Raw genomic sequence first — 22,489 nt, forward strand, 5'->3', positions numbered from 1 at the left:
TCCAATCAAACCAAATTCAAATCGTTCAGAATCCACAATATAAGCTCAATGGAATATTACTCAATCAATTCTAACCACAAATAAGCAACACATAGTAATTTTCTACAATCAAGATTTTTTACATTGTAGATCTGGATCTCCAGAGCAAAAAATATACATAAACAATAAGTCTAGTGGAGGCATCATTTATAATGATATTCTGTTAGTACAGTTATGAGTGACTTAATTTCATCATTAATGGTGATAATATATCATAAACATTCTTGAGGATTGGACCAAAAATATTCCTCTTCTTTTGGTTTTCCTGGAATCACAACTCTTTTAACTGGATTTCCCACTCGATTTTTATGAGATTCCTTCACTAAAATTGAAAATTCTTGCCAACTTAGAGCTCCTCTTCTATACTTGTCAATCAATTTCACTAGAAGCCTTCTGTTGGGCTTAATAGTTTTTTGAAATCCCATATATCTGAAAATGTCAAACAATAGATAACATTATTATAGAACAAAATAGAATTTAATCGTCCAAGTGTATACACAGGGATAATATCAGATGATAACATGTTAAAATCAATACGTTAGAATGTGTTTGAATCTGTATTAATCTAGAAAAACTTGGTAACTTGAGCATTATAAACACTAACAAAATGGTTCCCTAGTACCTTACCTTATAATAAAATATCCCATTTTACCAAAACAAAAAAAATATCTGCTACAACAGGTTTAAGGTATACTAGTATTAGATTTTTTATTTATTTATATCTCTTATCAAAAGGTGTTAATGGATAATGTCTGTCTAGTAGACTCCCAACCAATGAACATTCAAATTAATATTTGTATTCCCCCCGTCTCAAAATATTTGTCATATTTTTTATTTACACGCCCCTTAAGAAAACATTTAGTAAGTATTTTACCCTCTTATCATACTTCATGTAATCTCTCCTCAATAAATATCTACTCCATCAATGATGAGAACCTCTTAAATGTTGCTAATTAATATAAGGGTAAAATGGGAAAAAGTTACTTAAATTTGTCTTGATTAAATAAAATGACAAATATTTTGAGACAAGTATTTTTAGTAAGGACGACTAATTCATTACTCCCTCCGTCCCATATTACTTGGCCACATTTCTAAAAATATATGTCACAAATTACTTGTTCATTTACAAACCAAGATAAAATTAATTAAATCTTTCCCATTTTGCTCTTAGTATTAAATGTTCTTGAAAATATTTAATATTGATTGAATGTATTTATTGGAGAGAGATAGGGTAAGGTAATAAAATACATCTTGGTTAGAATGTATTTATTAGACAGAGATAGGGGTAAGGTGATAAAATACATCTTTTATTTATGATCTTTTAAGTTAAAATGGAACGGTAATAAAGGTACTCGTAATTAATGGGTTAAAGACCATATATATCATCCGATGTAAAGCACCTTTTATTAAGATTAATATAGTTATATCTAAACCAATAGCAATAACATGATGAACCAAAAAGTCTCTAGGACCTATTGTTAAAAATAATGAAATACTATTTTCATTAACAAACATTTGACCAGCACCCGGCAACCAAATGCTTCACTCGCATTGAATATTGGGACATTCTTTGAAGATAAAAAACTATCATTGGGATCGTGAAAGATGTTTTACTAGTTTTTGTACACTATCGTTGGTGTATAAAAGTTGAGTTCTTTTAGAATACAATAACTAATTAAAAAGACTTTTAAGTACTAAAAGAAGAAAATGAATGATATGTACCTTCTATGTCCTTCAACAAGATGGGCCATATTTCCACCATAGGTAGGGAAAAATATATCTGAACTAACTGATACAATATAGTCCACTGCTGCCATTTGAGTGGAATGATTTTTGAAGGCCAAAAATTCAGTGGATGGCAACAGATTTTCTTTCCTTACCTATGCAAAAAAAGGGACACAATTAAACATTAACAAAATTCAAAAGCAAAGTTAACTTTTCTTAAATTAAACAAAAATGTAATTTGGGCATTGACACTTTATAGGTTTTCTACACCATTAAATAAAATTGACCAACAACAAAATATAGATCTTCAATCAAAGCACACATTTTGTAGTACAGTACAATCAAATTATGGCTTTATTGAGCTTCTTAAACCACTCTTTCGAGAATTGCTTCAATCCTCGCGTGGATAAGACACTTAGAAGAAGAAAAGATGACACGAAGAATGGTTAGTTGAAGATTACAGACAAAAAACAAGTTATATTTAGGAGGAAATTGGAGTCTATCATGAAACATTAACAAGTGAGCAATAAGAGATCGATGCTTTCGATAATTCATTATTTGTCGAAGAAGCTTTTAGGTTAAGTATTGACGTTAAAATAAAGTGTGAATTTGCTAATTGCTATAACCGATAACTTGTTAAATTGCACTGATCAATGTATATAATTAAGTGCATAAAAGAATATATTACTAACCAAATTTGGAAAAGCCTCTTGCAAACTTGCCAATCTTCTATCTCCCCCATAAGTATCTCCAGCAGCAATATAAATTTGAGTGTTAGGATGAATATTCAAAGCCTTCAATATCAATGCAGTTTCTTCAGGTGTTAAAGGACAAGATCCAGCCAATCTTTCTGCTGTGGAATTGGGGTGCTTATTTTTCCACCAAGAAATGTTATCTCTAAAATTTACAACAATTAGCAAGATCAGTAAGCAGGCATTTGGACAATAATATTTGGTCGAACTTGGAAAAAAAAAAAATTAAAGTCGAGAAAAGAATATCCTGAAGTTAAGTTGTGTTTAGGGGAAGATCATCTGTTTTGGCACCGAAATCATCTGAATTCAGTATTTTAAGCGCGGAACATAGATTTTTATGTGGGAAATACACAATAATCTAACAAATATTAGATAAGAACTCATAATAGTCAAAATAAAATGAGTTCAATGCTAAATCAGAATCTTAAAAATAAAACCCATCAAGTTAATATCCTGGACCGTCTCTTGTTGTGTTCGGAAATACTTCTAAAATTCCTCTTCAAAATTTCACCAGTATTTCAAGTACTGAATCTTAGTATTTGCATTTATTGGAGGTCAAATAAGTATTTACAAATACCAAGCTTCAATATTTGAAAATAATGGAATATCATTAATTACCAAATAGGGCATACAACAAAAATAACTACACTTCAGTCCCTAACAAATTGGGATCGGCTATACGAATACCAACTTCTTCAATTAAGCTCATTTCATATTCTCATGATCACATGAAAAAAATAAAAGTAAAAAATAAGTTACATAGTATATAATAATATTACCAAATAGGGCATGAAATTTGGAATTTCTTTTCTTTTCAAAATTGAAATTGCAACCACGAACTAATTCTTTTACCTCATCTTTTGCAAATCTAGTGCTTCATGTGGAGTAACACCTTCATTGCAACCTGTGAAGGCTAATATATCTTTCTCATATCTAAGATGAAGAGCTAAGATTGGACCTCTTTGCCTTAATAATTCCACAATCTTTTCTCCCATTTTCTTTATTGGAGACACAAATCTCATGGCATCATAGTTCACTCGACAACGCAATTTTTGCACTTGTATAGGAAGCTCATTATTAGCAAGCCTAAAATCACTTTTGGTAAAGTTCAATACTTCATGCTTCTTCATAAGAGGGAGAACCTACAGAATAATTCACAAATGCACAAATAATTAGTTTCTCTTTAGAGTTATATATCAAAAGACACCCTATTTTATGTATAGATAGTGTGAATAAAACTTTATACTATCAGGTCATCTAAAAGATATGATAATTTTCATTAAAAAACAAATTTGTAATGCCTTTGCCTAAATAAAGGAATGATGTATCATAATGTCTGACAAGACCTAAAGCAAGATTTACAACTTTACTATGCTACAAGATAAGGTTAATATAACCTAATGTGTCGAAATTGTTTGTAGCTTCGGCGGATATGTTAAACTCATAATAAAAAAGGGTTTAAGCTCTATGCAGGAATGATGTAAAGGTCAGGTTACTTTAAAGGTAATTTACTTGTAAATATTTATGACTATGCCTTGATTAGTTGACAACATGGTATAATATAACCTAATGTGTCAAAATTGTTTGTAGCTTCGGCGGATATCTAATTTGTTATACTAGTATTAACAACATGGTACAATAACTAATGCGATAGTGTAAAAAACATCTTTGCATGGTCAATATATATATAACTTAAATCCTTTATAATATATGGAATACATGTGATAAATACACGAATTTTACACTATCAATGCATATAAATTACATTCAGAATAATGTTTATTTAGTGAAAAAGAGACACTCACTCTTTTGTGATAGAACTCCATCGTTGACCAACTACCAGGAGGAAAGGAAAGACAATATTCCTTCTTCACATCATCTTTTAGACTTGAATGGATAGATATACACTCTCCACCTGCCATTTTTTTTTTGGTGTATATGTAGTGACAAAAAAATTTCATTATGTCAACCTGATATCTCAATGAATTTATGAAATAATCAAATAGGAAATAGGTACGTGAAAATATGTTTAGGAATCGATTCTTCACCTTTCATTTTCTTGTATAAGTGCAAAGGTAATTCCTTTATTATTCGAACCTCATCTATCAATGAATCTATGAAATAATCAACATCAAAAACGTCTTCGAATTCACTGCAATGAAAATTAAACATGAATTTTAAATGATCTTATTCTTTCTAATAGCAAACTGATATATAAGTATCAAAATGATCAAAATAACCAATATGATTCAAGTAGAAATAGTTTGTGTTTTAACCTTTGATCTTTCCACAATGAGGTGCGATCAAATTTTGGAACTACAAGTGTTGCATTCATATACCTCGCAATCGCAACCATGTCACATATCTACAAACCATAAAGATATTAGTAGATTATAAAATAAATGTCTGCATAAGCTTGCTCATATTACTAATCTTAAACTAGAATAAATTACTGAGGAAAATTACAATAATTTAATAATCAACATAAAACTAATCAATTCATGGTGAATCTTTATAATGCCCGCATAATATTGTTGCATAAAACATAGTAGCAGTTAGAGAACTTATTGCACTTGTTAAAGAAGGGAAAAGAGGTCACTTACTCCTGCTCTCATTTGATTGAGTCCACCATTTGTAGAGATCATTAAATATCCATTACTGATATATTCGCCTGAAGGAAATTCAAGCTAAGTACATATAAAGCAAATAAATAATACAGTAATGAATTTAACTTTGCATAATTTATTTTTTTAATCATGTCAGGTAACAATTCATAATCAATGTAATATAAGTTAAATCCAATAGTAGACTATGCGGTAAAACGTTAGGTATTATATTGTGTCCATTTTTCCCCCTTTTGTTAAGTATTTCTGCAATGCAAAGACTGTTTGCCTTTTTCTTCTCTCAACAAATTATGCATTAACACTAACGTGTAAACTAAAATAATGTGAAAACTTTGAAAAAAAGTAAATAAATTTGTAAATGCAGATCATAGACCATAACAAAAGGATGTTAATGATTAATTTAGTGTACTTACTTTTGGGATGTAAACTTGTACCATAATGAGGATGATCCTTTGGGTTTGAAACTTCATGTTTCCATGTATGAACAAACATTATTAATTTCACAATGCTGAATACAACCAAGAATGATGTAACTAGTAGCCATAGCCTTGATATAGTTGCTCGAGTCTTAGCAATCAAACCTTTTAGCTTTCCACGTTTTCTATTTCTAAACAACTTCAACTCCATTCTTAGCCAACTTCTTCTGATAAATAAAAGAAGAAAATGTATAAAGCATATGTTTTAGTACGCAAGAAAGAAAAAAACCTAATTGTTTCCATGAAAGAAACATGAACTAATTCAACTTATAGCACTTTGAAAGAAGAAAAAAAGCATCCATCCCCCACTTCCAAATAATAGTGAAGAGGGATTAGTATGTATAGTGGGTAGTAATTTGTTTTGTTAAAGGAACCAAAAAAATGAGAGAAAATGGTGGGGAAGAAAAGGGAGTTTTGGGGTATTCATAATTCAACATAGGATAGTTGTGATGTTATAGACATCTAATGCTACTAAACTTCTTTTCATGTTAATCCTTTGCTCATTTCAAATTCTAAAATGTCCATTAAAAAATTCTTACTAAAGTAAAAAAGGACGTAGCATAGTAACTTTGTTTTTATTGTTCTTTTTTAAAAGACAAATTTGTGTAAAATAAAAAAGACCAACCAAGGATTCTTGCATAATTTTTTTCAAAGCTCTTTCGGACGATTAGAAATTTTAGTATTTGGTTGGTCAGAAATATTACTTCTCCTCGATATATTTTTTATCAAGATTATATTTCAAATGATCTATATGTTCATCCAACTAAAAGTGAAAAGTGCTACAAGCATCGTACATATTTTAATTACATTCCGGTTTGTGTAATACAAAGATTTGTTCCTTATTTGTTTCATCTGAAATGAAAAGCGTACGGTTTTCTTTGATTACTCTATCCTTTCTACACCATCTTGTCATCAACGTTAATTAGTTTATATGACTCCAAAAGACATAAAATGACCAAAACAAAACTACTTCCAAAAAAGACTTTGAAAGCAGAAAACAGATTCTAAATGAAATGACCGAACATTACACACCTAATATATAAAAAAAATATTATTTAACCCCCGATGGGTAAAACAATCAAATCTTTTATGCTATGTCAGCCAAAATAAATTACACTCTCTCGCCAAGGAATGCAAGGAAGAACACCACGTATGTGAACATCTTTTAATTTTTAATATTTTAATTTTGAAATGAAAAATTATAATTAAAAAAAAAATTATCACTCCTTCTCCACTTCAACCCCCGACCCCCCTCCCCCACCCCCGACACCCCAAACCCTTCTTCTTCATTAGCACAGCCCCTCTTCTTCTTCATCTTCATTTCCTCCACCCTCATTCCACCAGCACCACGCCCTCTTCTCCTCCAACGCCACCCCCAGAACCCTTCTTCTTCTTGTTCTTCATTTTAACATTTTCTGGTTTATCTACTTAATTAAGCAAAACCCAAATGCTAAAAACTAGAAAGAAAAAAAAACTCAAAATTACAATTAAAAATGAAATGAAATCAAAGGGTATTGAAACTGAAAATGAATGGGTACTCAAAAAAGAAAAAGAGGATATGGAAAAGTACCAAACTTAGGGGAGAGTTATAGAATTTGGGTTTAGTGGATCGAAATTGATTTGTGGTTTTTGGTTTTTATTTATAAGATAAGACACAATGATGATAGGGGAGGAGAAGGGACGTTTCAGCAGTGGTGGAAAAATGAAGAAGAAATGGGGTGGGCGTGGGCGGGGGCGTGGGGGTGGGATTAAAAAAATATGAATTTGGTATTTTTAAAAAAAAAAGAAAATTAATTAATTTTAATAATTTGGGTAAAGGTTTTTTTAAGCTATCAAAATCACGTTTTTTCCATATTTTGGGTAAAGATTAGTCATGTTTCAAAACCCCGAAATATTAATATTTTATATAGAACTTAATATATTTTTTTGTGTAGCATAAAGTAATGTCACCATTACATCAAGTATACATATATGTTTGGATCATCATTTTAAGAGTTGTAAAAGTGCCCAAGTAAGTTTGAAAACTTGTCATCTTTGTTCTTTGAAATCAAACTCAAAATTAAGCTTTTTTCCGTACTTTGATCAAGATTAGTCACGTTTCAAAACGTCGGAATATAAATATTTTATATAGAACTTAATATTTTTTAGCGTACAATAATATAATTACATCAAGTATACTTATGCCTCTTCACTCACATAAATAAAAAATAAGGACAGGAGCATAGGTAGAAAACTAGTTGTAAATTGTTGAAACTTTAAATGGTCATAACTTTGTACTCGGATGTCCGATTTATGCGATTTTTTTTTTGAGCCAGGGTATTTTTTCGAGATCTAGCCGGCGGTTTGGCCAGGCCGATTTTCTAAAAAACGCCCATTATCCCATTCAATTTGAATTTTCCCCCAAATTGGTGCACAATTTTCATTCTTGCTTGGTGAAAATTTGATGATAAAAAGTAGATTTCGAGATGCTAGTCTCGTGGTAATGATGTTTAGAATGTCAATTTCGAGGTTCGAAATTCAATTTGTGAAAACGAGTTAGATAGCATTAGTGAACATTATAAAAAATAAAAAGTGTCTACTTTGTTGCATTCATCAATTTGACTTGGTGGTTTAGCATCTCTTTTTTACTTACTTCTTTTTTATGCTAACAACATGGGATCAAACCTTGGATGGAGCATTGAATGAGATATATTATACCTTGATTGAACCTCTCGTATTGGATGAATTATTTTTTAATATAATATTTTTATTTCAAAACACTTAAATCAAAACCCTATAAAATATGACACTCAGATCTAAATATGACAAGTTTCCATGCAAACAAAACTTACTTCGAGACACTTTACAACCCCTAAAACAACGATCGAAACGTTTAGGTATACTTGATGTAATGAGCCGACGTTATTGTACGCAAAAAAGATATATTAAGTTCTATATAAAATATTGATATTTCGGGATTTTGAAACATAACTAATCTTTGCTCAAAGTATGGAAAAAATGTGATTTTGATAGCTTAAAAAATAAAGCAGCCCTTTTCACGCATTTTATCTATGCGTGAAGCCTACTTTGGTTTTTTTTTTTGAAGGGTTAGTTTGATTCCAAAAGTTATTTTTTGGGTTAAAAAAGTTCGGGGCTCATAGTGGAGGCCTATGCTTTATCATTACAATGATCCAAAAAAAAAGATGATACACAAGAGTAATCCTCTTCATGTATCTGAGATATATTAGAAACTGTTTTGAGAAATATGGAGCATTAAAAGGTATTGAGACATGCGATTTAATTTTGAGGTGACAACGTTGCTCCCGAAAGATATACATAAGCAATATTCTACAAGGAAACCAAAAAATACATCGGACAATTTTTGTTTTATGACAAAAGAGACTACTCCAATTCATTGATACAACCTGACAATTACTGTTGAATGTGCCTAAAATCACAAGTCCATAAGCAGCTTGGTGAATATTATTGAACTTTCAGGTCCAGGATTTGCATGGTTATGGCTCACATAAGGTACCTTTTTTTTTATAAAGGTCGTGTCTGGCAAGCATGTGCTCACCTCGACTTTTCTACCCAGTACCTGCTAACTTTCACCAAAGACAAATACCGGGTAACTCTGCCTCACATACGGCACTTCTTTCAAATCATTCAACAGTTTCTTCGTGGATTGACTTGTAATCCAATCAAGCTGTGTGTGTGTTTAGACTTTCGAACTGCAAATTCAGACCCTCATAAGGTCGATAATGGCAGCAGTCAACTTCTGGTGTCTCCAGCTCTTCTTCTCACGAGTCACGCCATTCTGCAACTAACATAAAGAAAAACACTCAATCGATTGGCTAAAAGGATAAGTTAATGATCGATTTGGCTAAAACGATTAGACACGTTATCTTTCATTCAGGCTTATACCAGCAGGATGTTCAAGTACCATGAGGAGTTTCTGGGTGCATTTGGTTAAATAGAGCTTCAGCTGGTGAACATTTGCCAGCTAATCTCACTCATCGCGAGACAGCACTGGACCAACCCTCCATCATCGAAATCCAGAAGCTCCATTTAGTTCAAGATTTCCCCAGGACTTTCATCAGAAAAGCGTATTCATGAGCTGCTTCCTCGCATTGGCCAAAACGACCACCTTCACCAAAATGTCCTCCACTCATATTTGTCTGCAATATGACTGAAGAAGAACACCTAGTGCATGTTTTATCCCGTATCTTGGCCACCCATTTCGCAGCTTCCCAAACACCAACTCTGCATAAATATGTAATATGACCAGAGCAAGGGTCTTAGCAAGTTGAAAACGCCTTGGCACTTTGACCAAACTATCCAACAAACACAAATACTACATAGATATGAGTGCATGCTAATTTTGGAGGAGAGATTTATCCTCAATGGCATACGCGAGAAGAAAATTACCTGGAGTCGTTCAATGAAGCTTTCACAAGCATTGCCGGACAACAAACTCCTTCAGGAATATTGTCATAAGGAGAATACTTAAGAATATATTCAAAGTCGGCCTGTAGTTGAGGATTTCCAAATTCTTCATAGTCTAAAACAGTGAGAGGCAAGCTGGGATCCAACAAGCTATTGCACACATCAAGAAAAGGAACCTGGAACAAACATTACATACATGAGCAACTACAACACACCAGCATCATACAAAAAAAAATCCAAATTAGATTTGAGAACATATGGGTACAGTTAATTATTGTAAATCCAATCATTTGGCCATGTCAATACTGAAGTCTCTTTAACAAAAGTGTCAACCCTCAAGATCAGCAGCATTTTAGGTTTATAGAAAGTTGTCTATAGACACTAAAAACATTCTAAGCTCGAGAGTAACTTAAAACAAAAGCAGCCTGCATCTAGTATATATCATTACAAACCAATGTAACTAGAACTCGTTTCCTTTCCCGCTAAAGAAGATATATATACGGAGAACAAATCCAACCATAATATGCATTATGAATCCAATTCAAGGAATCTATAGGTATATGAAAGAATACTAAGAGTGTGTTTGGTATAGAGGAAAACATTTTCCAATTTCCCATGTTCGGTTGGTCAACATCTTTGAAAAAAAAATTCTATAGGAAAATTTCCTTAAAATGAGGAAAAAGACTTCCCTAGAAGGAAGTAGGGAAAACAAGTTCCACAAGTGGCATCCACATTGATTGTGTCCTCCCCACCCTCCAACAACCTCATATTCACCCCCCCCCCCCCCCCCGTAGCCCCCATCTCCACCACCCCACACCCCTACCCCCATAGTATTTGTCTAGATTATATATAAATGTTTTTAGGATAATATTTTTGCTTGCGTACTGAACACCAGAAAATAAGTAAGAAACCAATTTAGTTTCCAGGAAAACATCCCAATAAATCATTTTCCTTAATACCGGACACACCCTAAAGGACTCCCAAATTGGTGCTTACCTTCAGAATTGCAGCTTGAAAAAGTTTAGGTTGCATGTTAATTGCTGCTGCAACAAGAAGACTTCCTGCACTTACACCAAGAGCTCCCAGCCGATCTTGATGAACATAACCCTCACTGACAAGACAATTACCACATGATATGAAATCACTTACAGAGTTCAACTTATTCGTTCCACTCCCGGACTTGTGCCACGAAGGATCTGGACCACCACCACCCCTGCACAAGTAAAATATGTCACCAAGGAATTCTGTCACAAGAAATCACAAGCAATGATATTGCCTTCCGGACTCTGTGCAGCTTATCTCTTTGCAGTTTGCACCATTACATACATTTGGAAAAGAGAGAAACTGACAGCAACAAATGGAACTCAGTGAGAGAGTGACCAAGCTAGAGTGTAAGAACTTCTGTATTTTCTTCTTATCACTATAGCTCATGGATGGATAAGTAACATTTCAAAGCAAACTGAATTACAAAATGTATATTGCATTGAGCAAATCAGTGAAAAGATATTAGACGCAGCATAAGTTAGGACTCCTCGGTCCACAGAGACAAAATGTAGGACTGGTGCCAACAGTTCATCACGGAAGAAAGGACTCACTAAGTCGGGATCACTAACTAATACTAATCTCATATAATATATTGTCTAATATAATATCTAATATAATAAAATTGTACATATGACCCAATACACCTAAAGAAAATACTAATATAATAGGACTAGGACTTGTTAGAAACCTTTAATTACTCCCAACTAAATAAATACAAAAAGACAATTTGCTTTCAAGGTTGGTATTGGGGTTGATAATCCATCAAAGCATCTTCTATTCCTCTCCTTCCATATGCTCCAACTTCTCCAGATGCTCTTGATGGTGTTATCAACCCTCCAGCTGCTCCAGGACAAAAACAGATGGTTGTTGGTTTCTGCCTTCCCGTGAAATCTAACTTTTCATTTCCACAATTCAAATACCTTGAATTTAAAATTGTACATATGACCCAATACACCTAAAGTACAATCACATAAACTCCTTATACACAAAAATTGAAATGGAAATAACACATTTAAGTAGCTTTCAAATGCTTTTTGAATGTTTAACCACTACAAATGCATCAAATCAACAATTTCCAGTAGATTCCTTTTCTTTTCTCTTTTTCCTCTTTCTTTTTCTTTCCTTTGCTTTGTTTGGAGGAAGGATCATAAGGAGTTCCTGGAGAACAGGTTAGCAGTTTTCTACTAGCTAAGACCTCAACCAGTGGCCAAACTATGCACGGAGATTACGATCCAACTTAAAATAAAAGAGAGTTGTACCTTACATCAGCAAATGCAATCACCCAACCACGATCAAGTAAGCTCAGGCGGTCCCCACACCAGCTTTTATCTAGCATTTCTCCATATGCTCCATACCCTTGTAGAAGCCCAGGAGACTGACCCTTCTTATGTGCTTTACGAGAGAACAGAATAGTTATAGGAATCCTTACACCATCATGCGATATCACTTCTTTTTCTTCACAAGAATAAATTTCAGCGAAGTCACTCCATCTCTGCACTTCATTGTGTTCCTTCTTTAAAGGGATGCCCAGAAGCTCATTTCTGCTTCTCTCTCCATTGCTTGAATGGTACTTTTTATTATCGCGAACATTAATTACTTCTTCTTGCTGAATGACAGAGAACGTTCTTCTTGACATATCATAGTCGACAAGAACATCAGGCATCTGTATTCCAAAAGAGAAACACTGAAAATCATATAATGTTTTGCTTGGCCTACAGTTAGACACCTGTTACAGTAGGTAGAGAAGTCTTTAACTTTGACAGGAAAAGGGAGGAAAGGCGTATGTCTACCATAAAGTCCCTATCTCCATATCCTTTTAGTTTCCTCTACCCTTTTTCCAAAGGTTTCCCTTTTAGTTTCCTCTTATTTTCATTTCCTTATCAAATTGTTGTTATAGACTCCAACCGAGAGAGTATAAGGAGAACAGGCCCATAAGAACTGGGGTTCTAGGAACTTTTTACTCAATTAAACTCAATTCTGTTTATTTCTAATGGAAATTTCAGAAGTTTCATAATGGTTGCTGACTCCTTTAACCCAACTAGATTGGGATTGTGGCATAATTGTTGGGTTTTCTTTTCAACGGAAAACAACAATTCAGTATAGGGAAACAAGATGAATTTTCATACCATGCAGCATGATGTTAGCATTTGAGATACTGAAGATATATAACAGAAATCTGCACTAGTTTTTCATGGAGTAAAGCGAGAATACCTCAAAGTGGAGTAATATGAAGACAAGATTATCAACAACAACAACATACCCAGTATATTCCCACAAAGTGGGGTCTGGAGAGGGTAGTGTACGCAGACCTTACCCCTACCTTGACAGGTAGAGAGAAAGACAAGATTATCAAACAACATTATTTTTCAGTTGAGATAGGGGTAAGGTCTGCGTACATTCTACCCTCCCCAGACCCCACTTTGTGGGATTTCATTGGGTATGTTGTTGTTGTTGTATACAAGAATAAAGTGGTAAGTGATAACATGACAACCAACAGGATGCAGATCATTTGAAGACAATTGACAAAATTACCACTGCGGAAGGAAAAAAAAAAGAGTTGACAAGCATTACCACTGGGGAAGACACAACAGCACGGTATACAGTTCGTGTGAAGTCATGATTTGAGCCTGGAGCTATTGCACACATATCAGAGGGAAGAGGAAAGAACCAAGGGTTAAGTTCATCAATCTTCATTTGTTCCTGCACAACAGGAAGATAGTAAGAAACAATGGAATCAGTCAACTTTACAGAGATAATGAGATGATTATGCTTCCTCCTACAACCTAGAAAGGAAAAGAAACTCAGGTATAGGGCATAAGTTTAATAAAAACTTGGAAATTGATTACTAATGTAAATCAATTGTAGAATAAATGACCTCAACTACCAAAAGGACACGCTACAGAAGGTTCCCCATTGTAGGGACTGATGGCAGCAGATACATTTAGCCTTCCACATTCAGATAAAAAACGATTTTTAAGGCTCATATTAGTTAATTAAAAAAGGTAAAACATAACTTTGTCATACTTCTATATAATAGAAATGATAAAAGTTTTACTGCAGTTTCAGTTGTAATGGTTCAGAGAATGCATACCGAGGCTTAAAGCTGCTGATTATTCATGGGATTAAGTTAACGTAAAAGCGGAAAGGCTAAGAACTAATATGGGGAAACCTGAATTGACATGAAAAAGATGTTTTTCATGGGCCATGAGAGGCTAACACTGTCTCGGAATTTCTATTCAATAATCAAAGTTAGGAAGCTTCTTCCCCTCCAGGATTTACTGTGATGTTCATCATTTAATCAACCAGGAAGGCAACACAGAGATGATATAACTATGTCAAGACACATTGATCAAGCCTCTAATGATTACGTAGGTTTTTTTGAGAAGGAATGCTCTTGAGTCAACTTATTATGCTTTCAAAAGGTATATCAAGTACATGAACATAAATATTTTAAGTTTTCTAGATGAAAAAGGCTATTTTAAGTTTTAAGATAATACCTCACAATTGATGATCATTTGCATATCAACGGAACATATCGATGAAGAACCCTCTTTGTTCAGAAAAAGCACCAAATGTTCATTAAACATGTCCATATCTTGGATGAACATGTCCCCGCTAGGTGCTATAATATTCTGCAGACGAAGCTAGAAGATGATGAAAAAAACAAAAAAGGTGGAAATAAATGTTCTTGAATCAACAAGTACATATTCAAGTAACTCAATTTTGCACTTGCGCAAGTAGAAGGGTAAGACAAACAAGCTGACAGCAAATACTATGAAATATTTATTAGGGAGCCCAATAATAAACATATCATAATTATGCTAACGAGCACATAGCCTCAGATCACAACCAAAACGACAAGCTAGAGTAAGGTACAAAGCAAAAGTACAAATCCTTCATCAGCCTAAAATCCATATAAAAGAAAAGTCAAAATAAAGTATCCAATAAATGGAATGCTTTTGGAGAACAATGTGAAAGCTTTATATTCATGCATGTATAAATGTTTTATCACAGCAGCAGGCCCTTCTAGAATCAATAATTGATGGAAGAAAACATACCTGCAAACAGGTCGACTGCAAGTTCTCAACAGGGCATCTAGCCAAATAATACTCTCCACTCAAAGGCGATTTGTCACCAACATTACGAGAATTTGTGAGAACATAGAAAAAGCCATGATGATGTTCAAGAAAATATTGTACACCAGAGGCACGGTTACAAAACCTTTGAATTCCAGTCTGCAGATTGGTTGCATTTATAACATAAACCTGCAATAAGACAATGAGGAGAATTAGAATTACATCCTCACCAATACAAAGAAGTATCTATACCGTGATAGAGGTCAATTTCTTGCCTCAGATGATGTTCTTGAATTAGAATTAACAGTAATAAACTTTCCATCCTTTGTACTTGCTATATCCACACAGAAACTAGAATCATTTTCTACAAACAATGGGACATCATGAACAGAATCTGATCCCAGTTTTTTGCAATGTACCCTGGCCACATAACATTAAAGTAAATAAGTAAACACATCCAGATATCCAATTTAAAATAGAATCTGCTAATCATAGTACAGAGAATTGCCTGTAAGGGCGTTGGTTCTGATCGGATAATGTATAGAAGAAAGTAGAAGAATCTTGAGCCCATTCTACACTAACAACCCCTTCAACTCTCAGGGTTGGCAGAACACAGTCATTTCGTAGATCCTTAATCTGAAGCACAAACTGCTCACTACCAGTAATATCAATTGTGTAAGCAAGATAATTGTGGTCTGGCGATACTCGACATGTGCCCACATGAACATATCCTATGAAAACAAGAACACATTAAAACATAATGGAAACACTTTCTTTAAAACTAAGAAAACCTAAAACAATGACCTATGATCTGCACGCATATCATGAAACCTATAAGAATACTCTCCTTCTTTTCTCTTAAATTTTATCACTTTATTATCCTGCTGACCTCAATATGATGATATGGATATTCTTTTAGAGTGGATTCAGTCCTTATATTCTCCTTCAATACAACAGTCCTTATATTCTCCTTCAATCATGCTCAAGAAATGGGAAACAACTGCAGTAATAACATATAAAAGCAACAGTAAGTGAAGATTTTGACCCATCTCATACAATCTTAGAACAAAAGTTTAAGTTTACTCTTGCACCAAGTGTTCGATTAGGAATTTTAACGTCTTGGAACCACAAAACATCTTCTAATTTCACCAAAGGCAAAAAAAAAAAGAAGGAAAAAATGCTCGATGGGAAGAAAATGACATGAATGCACAAAAACACCCAAGGATAGAAAATTGATTATAAAAAAGTGCTTGAAAAAGAAACAAGAAGAGCAAAAGGAAGCTTGTTAAAGGAATAATATGAGAATGATATACCATATCTTTCCGCAATTTCATTCCAGTCAAGCAGTATTTGCTCCTCCTTAGAAGATCCAATCATATATTTGGATACCGTCTTCATCCAACCTTTGCTCTCAGCAGCCAATTTCCTACATAATACTGGAAACTCCTTCCCTTCTGGAATGTACTGGTAGTATAACCTGTTAACAACCCAAAAACATACCAATAGTCAACCAACAAAAAAAAAAAGAAGATGTTTTGTAGCAAGTAGATTCTCAAAACATAATTTAGAACGAACTTACATACCCAAGAAATCTTTGGCGACTACATAGTTCACACAACAGTTACACAAACTCTTAATTAGATTAGGAGGATTGAGCAATTACAGAGTTAATACATTCTGTAAACTATGGTATAGGCTTTACACTGACTTAAATCTAGATGCGAATTTTTATATAGAAATTTAACAGTCGCTTCATCTCATTTTGATCAAGTTGGTTTCTTTTCTACCAAAATTGTGACTCCTTTCTCTAATTCAAATAGAATGACTTAATTTGACTTTGCAAAAGAATTATGAGAAGTTGACAAACTGAATTCTTTAGTATTTGTGCAAGGAACATAGGAAGGAGATTATTTTCACATGGACTAAACAAAAGTGGACAACACTGTTGATACACGGGAATACTATTTTACCCATCTGTCCAAGCCTTGGTGGAAAGAGTTACCTATCCTAGTGGGAGTTAGCAGGAACCTCGTGAAACTAGTTAAGGTCGCACAAGCTGACCTGGACACCACGGTTATCAAAATATGATACAGGGAATATAAAATGACAAACTTTGCCTCTCAAATCATATTCTTTATATAACTAACTCTAAGGGGTCGTTTCGTTGGGAAACAAGTTATCTCAGGATTACTTATCCCGGGACTAGTTATCCCAATCTCCCACAGGGATAACATAACACTACAATCCCGGGATTAGTTATACCGCGATTTTATCCCAACCAAACGTTGGACAAACTCATCTCAAATTTAATCCCGGGATTATTTATCCCTTACCCTCGTACCAAACGAGCCCTAATTTGCTACTATATATTTTCCCACAAGTTGTCTGCCTTTTCTGTTTAACATTTCAAACTTATACTTTTAAATTTGCAACAATATTCAATTCAAACATTTTCCCACATTGTCATAGCAAAGCATGCATAATACTAATAAGTTGAAAAATTGAGTTTTTTTATAGACAAACCAAGGACCCCAAAGTTCAGGTGGGGTAGAAATCTTGGAAGGCATTCTACTAATCATCTCACAAAACAAACCCTTTTGCATTTCCTCAGTATCCTTCATGAAAGACTTAGCATATGAATTTTCTTCCAGAAGATAGTTAATAAAATCAGTGTCGTTGGTTTTGTTCATCCAATGGTAGGTATCATTCCACGTAATTCCATGTGGAGAAACTAACTCCAATTTGCTACTATATAATTGCACACAAGTAATCTGGTTTTTTCTGTTTAACATTCCAAACTTATATTTAAATTTCCAACAATTACTATTACCCTCAAATTGCATTGTTACCTTATTCTTTTTTCTCATTTTGTCTTTACTTCTTATCTAATAATCCTATTTATCCTTTACCTACCTTTTATAGTAACTCTACCTCGATAACCTACTTGTCTTTATATGCTTGACATTATGTAACGAAGGAAAAGGATACAATCTATCCGTTGTACTCATCAGAGCAATACAGTATAATACAATACAACATAATACTATATAATACAACACATTACTAAACAATATGTAACAACCATCCAAAAGAGTGTAAGTTGAAAATCTGAGTTTTTACAGACAAACCAAGAACCCCATAGTTCAGGTGGAGTAGAAATCTTGGAAGGCATTCTACTAATCATCTCACAAACAAACCGACATCGACCCCTAGTTGTCTTACATGTGTGACATTATGTAACGACGGAAAACAATACAATCTATCCGTTGTACTCATCATAACAATACAGTACGACACAATACAACACGATACAATATAATACAACACATTACTAAACAATATGTAACAACCATCCAAACAGAGTGTAAGTGACAAACCAAGAACCCCATAGTTCAGGTGGGGTAGAAATCTTGGAAGGCATTCTATTTATCATCTCATAAAACAAATTCTTTTGCATTTCCTCAGTATCCTTCATAAAAGACTTAGCATACAAATTTTCTTGATGAAGATATTTGATAAAATCAGGGTCGTTGGTTTTGCTCATCCAATGGTAAGGATCATTCCATGTAACCCCATGTACAGAAACTGTAAAAGGAACTTTTTTTACCACTGGTGGAGTAGTAATTTGAGGTGAAAAATGTTGGTTATGGTTCTTGATTAGTGTGGAGAAAAGGGAAGATTTTGTGATTAGAGAAAAGGGTATTTTGGTCTTTTTGATTGAGATGAAGGTTGAGAAAGCCATTGTTAATGGAGTTCACCGGCGGCGAGGTTAGGGGGGAGTTAAAGAGCAAAAAGTCAAAGTTGGTCCTAGTATTTTTGGAGTGGTTCAATTTGGAAAGTAGCCATTTAAATATTAGCCATCAAAAATATTCAGTATTTAGCCACTTTTAATGTGGAAATATAAATCCTCGTCTTTCACTCACTGAACGGTGTGTGTCCTCTCCCCTTTTGGACCTGGTTAAGCGCAACCACTGGTAAAAACTAATTTCTTATGAACAAGGTATTAGTGAGGGGACCTGAGTAGGCTCTTGACCCCTCGATTCCCGAGAAACACCAAAAAAATAAAAAAATTATTCAAGACATTTGTGATTTTGAGCTCCGTAAATCGGTCCTTGAGTTTAAACTAATTAAGGTATGAACTTCATGAAGAATTGTGCATACAACAACAATAACATCCCAATGTATCTTACTAGTGGGATCTGGGGAGATGGTGTGTACACATACCTCACTCCTACCTTGTGAATGTAGAGAGATTGTTTTAGGTAGATCTTTTGGTGAACATAGTCCAATAAAGGTTTGAACTCGATGAATCATTCCTGAAGTTTGAACTGGCAAACATTTTGGACTCCATGAATATTTAATGGAGTTTGAAACTCCAAGAAATTTTCACACTTAAATTACGAAAATTTAGACTCCGTGAATCGTTCTTAATCTTGAAGTTTGAATCCACGAATCGTTCTTAATCTTGAACTTTGAATCCACGAATAATTCTTGGAATTGAAAACTCCAACAATTTTTTGAATTCAAACATATTGCATCTGCGTACACTTCACTCTCCTTAAAATTCACTTGTGGGACTAAACTGGATATGTTGTTGTTGTTGTTGTAAACATATTATTTTAGTGTTCTACTCGTCAATGCTTTGAACCAACATTGTGTGCTAAAATTATTCTGTATTTTAGCTAGGAAAAATCTTTTCAAATTTTGTTTTCGCAGTAAAAACTGTTTAATTTCAATTTCGTTTGAAATGGTAGCTAAACCTTCGTTGCCATCCCATCAATGTTTTACTTCTAACTTGTTCCCTTTATAATAGTGTAGTTATTTCAAAGAAGTGCTCTTTTTGTTTAGTTAAAGGGAAAAGGGTAAAAAACATCCCTCTGCTTTGTTTTAATGGCTAAAAATATCGTCCGGCCCAATTTTGGCCATTTATGCCCTTTTTGTAATGAAATTTAACAAATATATCCTTCATTCGTTAAATTCCCAAATTGATTCAAATAATCCGATTTCACAAAAAATAACTCACTCCATATTTTACTCTCCCCTACCCGCCTACTAAAATAATTCAAGCCTTCCTTCTCTCTCATATTTTCTCCTCCAGCAACTTGGCTCTCAAGCCCACCGCTCCGGCGAACTCATCTCCGACCAACCACTTCTCTCATTTCCTTTCCCACCACAGATGTTTGTCGCCACATCTCCACTACCTATTATCGCTACTACAAAGCAAAACAAAACACAACATTGATTTCAATTAGCAAGAAATTAGAGCTTTTTCAACACCTAGCTTCTATGAAATCGGTTGATTTTGTTATCTAATGTATTTTAATCATATTGTTGTTTGCCACTGAACTTACATTATAATATCTTGAAGTTGCTTTTGTACTGGAAATTTGAAGTGCTGCATATCAGTCTCTTGATGCGTTCTCATGTTTTTGGTCAATTGGTGTGAGATAAAGGAATATATAGTTGGTATAAAGGTATAGCAAGAAATCAGAGCTTTTTCAACATCATTGATTTCAATTAATTTTAGGAGGCGAGTAAAATATGGGAGTGAGTTATTTTTTGTGAAATCGGGTTATTTCAATTAATTTGGGGATTTCCGTCAAATGAAGGATATATTTGTTAACTTTCGTAACAACAGAGGCATAAATGACTCAAAATTAGTTCGAAGGATATTTTTAGCCATTAAAACAAAATAAATGGATATTTTTGACCCGTTTCCCTTAGTTAAATTAGCCCTAAAACAGTGGGGTTAGTAAAAGAAAAAGGAAAAGAAGATTGAATTTTGAATTAAAACTCAGTTGATTTTGGAGTTTTCTATCTTTAAACATGCATTGCTCTTGTAAGATTATCACAAGAAGTCAACTGTGCATTAGTCTTGCAAGTTTCTCTATTGGACTAGTTCTTCTTCTTCATTTTTTCATTCTAATGGAAAACTTAAATATCCCAAAATATTTTCTGGAAAAATATTTACACTGCAATCATGAACTTTTTTTTAAAAAAAAGTTTTAGGACTTAGTTAACCATTTTTCTAGAAAAAAGCTACTTAGAACAATTATCCACCAGGAAAAAAAAAAACAATTATCCACAACTCGTGAATTTAAAAAGTATATATTTCTCTCAGTAAATTTTTATAACAGCTTGCGGATTGAAAGAATTTAAACAAATGATTTGTGCTCATAAAAGATGTAAGAAACTTATTCTGGTCTAAACTTTTTAATCTGTGGTGACAAGATATTTAGTTCAATAATGTACAATCCAGCACATAAAATTATATTCACGTAGTCATATTTTTAATTTACACCTGCATAGCCAATTTTTACTTCGTATACAACGTTATACAAATATATATAACTTTATCATCTAGTGTGATTAACCGATATCTGCTTGTATAAAAATGTACAATAATGTATAAGATTTGTTTATACACACTTTTACATTGGTATACAATATGATTCAAACTTATACAAGAGGTGTTTATACACACTTCTACACTATATAAAAGTGTAAAATAATGTATAAGAGGTGTTTATACACACTTTACCCGGTTGTTTTTGCTAAGACCGGATTAAATCAAACTCAAGATCAATGACAGGGTAAATCGAAGTGAAGATGAAGATTGGTGATTTATTGGTGAAGAGCCGGTGGTACAGAGGTAGTTCGATGGTGTAATGATGGATCTGGATAGCTCAACGATGAAGCTGAAAACCAAGCTTCTCACATGGTGCTTTAATGATGGTGGGTTTGATTATAGTGATGATCTCAATGATGGATCTGGAAGCTGAAAACGATGGATTTAGAAGCTAAAAAACAAGCTTCTCAGATGGTGCTTTAATGGTGGTGAGAAAGACAGGCAAAGGATCAAGCTCAAACTGTGATTTGGTTGTCGTGCTCTCAGCGAAGAGTGTGAAGGAGACGACCTCTCCGGCAGAGAATGTGGGTAAAAAATTAAAAATGGACTAAACCGGATAATTACTTTTCCCAAATCAACTTAGAGTGTAAAAATCTTTTTATTTAAACTAAAATATTTTACGAAAAACAAGTAGTAAAAAAAAAAAAAAAAGATAATGTTGATGCCCAGGATCGAACTGGGGACCTTCAGTGTGTAAGACTGACGTGATAACCACTACACCACACCAACAACCTGAGACTGAGAGGCTTTAAGTTTATAGTTTTAACAAGAATGTATGTTCAGATAACAAGAAAAAGAAATGAAATTATCTTATTAGTAAATGTAATTAAAGAAACTATCACTAAAACTTAGATAATTGTTTCTCGATATAAGCCTCATAAGAGGAAAGAGGGGAAAAACAATTTTTTACCCCCCCAAA

The 22,489-nt window shown here is 33.7% G+C and overlaps 2 protein-coding genes and 1 non-coding gene across 10 annotated transcripts; all 3 read right to left on the reverse strand.

Annotated features, from left to right (window-relative positions):
• On the reverse strand, window positions 1-5,767 carry LOC132066218 (rhamnogalacturonan I rhamnosyltransferase 1-like). Its single transcript, XM_059459573.1, has 9 exons — window positions 5,554-5,767; window positions 5,120-5,187; window positions 4,793-4,881; window positions 4,565-4,668; window positions 4,322-4,431; window positions 3,369-3,658; window positions 2,457-2,661; window positions 1,762-1,919; window positions 1-468 (listed from the first exon to the last, which is right to left on the reverse strand). Exons 1-9 carry the CDS (start codon window positions 5,765-5,767, stop codon window positions 252-254), a joined length of 1,455 nt encoding a protein of 484 aa, XP_059315556.1. The 3' UTR covers window positions 1-251.
• Window positions 5,768-8,861: 3,094 nt separating this feature from the next.
• LOC132067806 (uncharacterized) lies at window positions 8,862-18,954 on the reverse strand. Of its 8 annotated transcripts, none has more exons than XM_059461142.1 (12): window positions 18,539-18,954; window positions 16,475-16,638; window positions 15,670-15,892; window positions 15,437-15,581; window positions 15,144-15,350; window positions 14,583-14,717; window positions 13,657-13,785; window positions 12,345-12,748; window positions 11,038-11,254; window positions 10,024-10,217; window positions 9,539-9,858; window positions 8,862-9,418 (listed from the first exon to the last, which is right to left on the reverse strand). In XM_059461142.1, the coding sequence occupies exons 1-11, from the start codon at window positions 18,901-18,903 to the stop codon at window positions 9,669-9,671; spliced, it is 2,373 nt and encodes a 790-aa protein (XP_059317125.1). In that variant the 5' UTR covers window positions 18,904-18,954; the 3' UTR covers window positions 8,862-9,418; window positions 9,539-9,668. The 8 variants fall into 8 exon arrangements, with proteins under 8 accessions (XP_059317125.1, XP_059317123.1, XP_059317121.1 ...); XM_059461140.1 differs by having other exon boundaries at window positions 8,862-9,412; window positions 14,583-14,729; XM_059461138.1 differs by having other exon boundaries at window positions 14,583-14,729.
• A 3,272-nt stretch (window positions 18,955-22,226) lies between these two features.
• On the reverse strand, window positions 22,227-22,299 carry TRNAV-UAC (transfer RNA valine (anticodon UAC)). Its single transcript has one exon. It is a non-coding gene; the product is annotated as a tRNA-Val (tRNA).
• Window positions 22,300-22,489: the final 190 nt, after the last annotated feature.

This window comes from Lycium ferocissimum, chromosome 8, assembly GCF_029784015.1.
Source record: "Lycium ferocissimum isolate CSIRO_LF1 chromosome 8, AGI_CSIRO_Lferr_CH_V1, whole genome shotgun sequence".
Lineage (NCBI taxonomy): Eukaryota > Viridiplantae > Streptophyta > Magnoliopsida > Solanales > Solanaceae > Lycium > Lycium ferocissimum.

Excerpts from the sequence above, each read along its gene's own strand:
- LOC132067806 (XM_059461140.1), bottom strand. The coding sequence starts at position 18,903 with ATGGCTTTCTCAACCTTCATCTCAATCAAAAAGACCAAAATACCCTTT. Across the intron at positions 12,749-13,656 it reads CTGTTGTGTCTTCCCCAGTG|ATGCCTGATGTTCTTGTCGA; the intron begins GTAATGCTTGTC and ends TTTGGAATACAG. Across the intron at positions 10,218-11,037 it reads TTCAAGCTGCAATTCTGAAG|GTTCCTTTTCTTGATGTGTG; the intron begins GTAAGCACCAAT and ends TGTTTGTTCCAG.
- LOC132066218 (XM_059459573.1), bottom strand. The coding sequence starts at position 5,767 with ATGGAGTTGAAGTTGTTTAGAAATAGAAAACGTGGAAAGCTAAAAGGT. Across the intron at positions 5,188-5,553 it reads TACAAGTTTACATCCCAAAA|GCGAATATATCAGTAATGGA; the intron begins GTAAGTACACTA and ends AATTTCCTTCAG. Across the intron at positions 469-1,761 it reads CTTGTTGAAGGACATAGAAG|ATATATGGGATTTCAAAAAA; the intron begins GTACATATCATT and ends TGACATTTTCAG.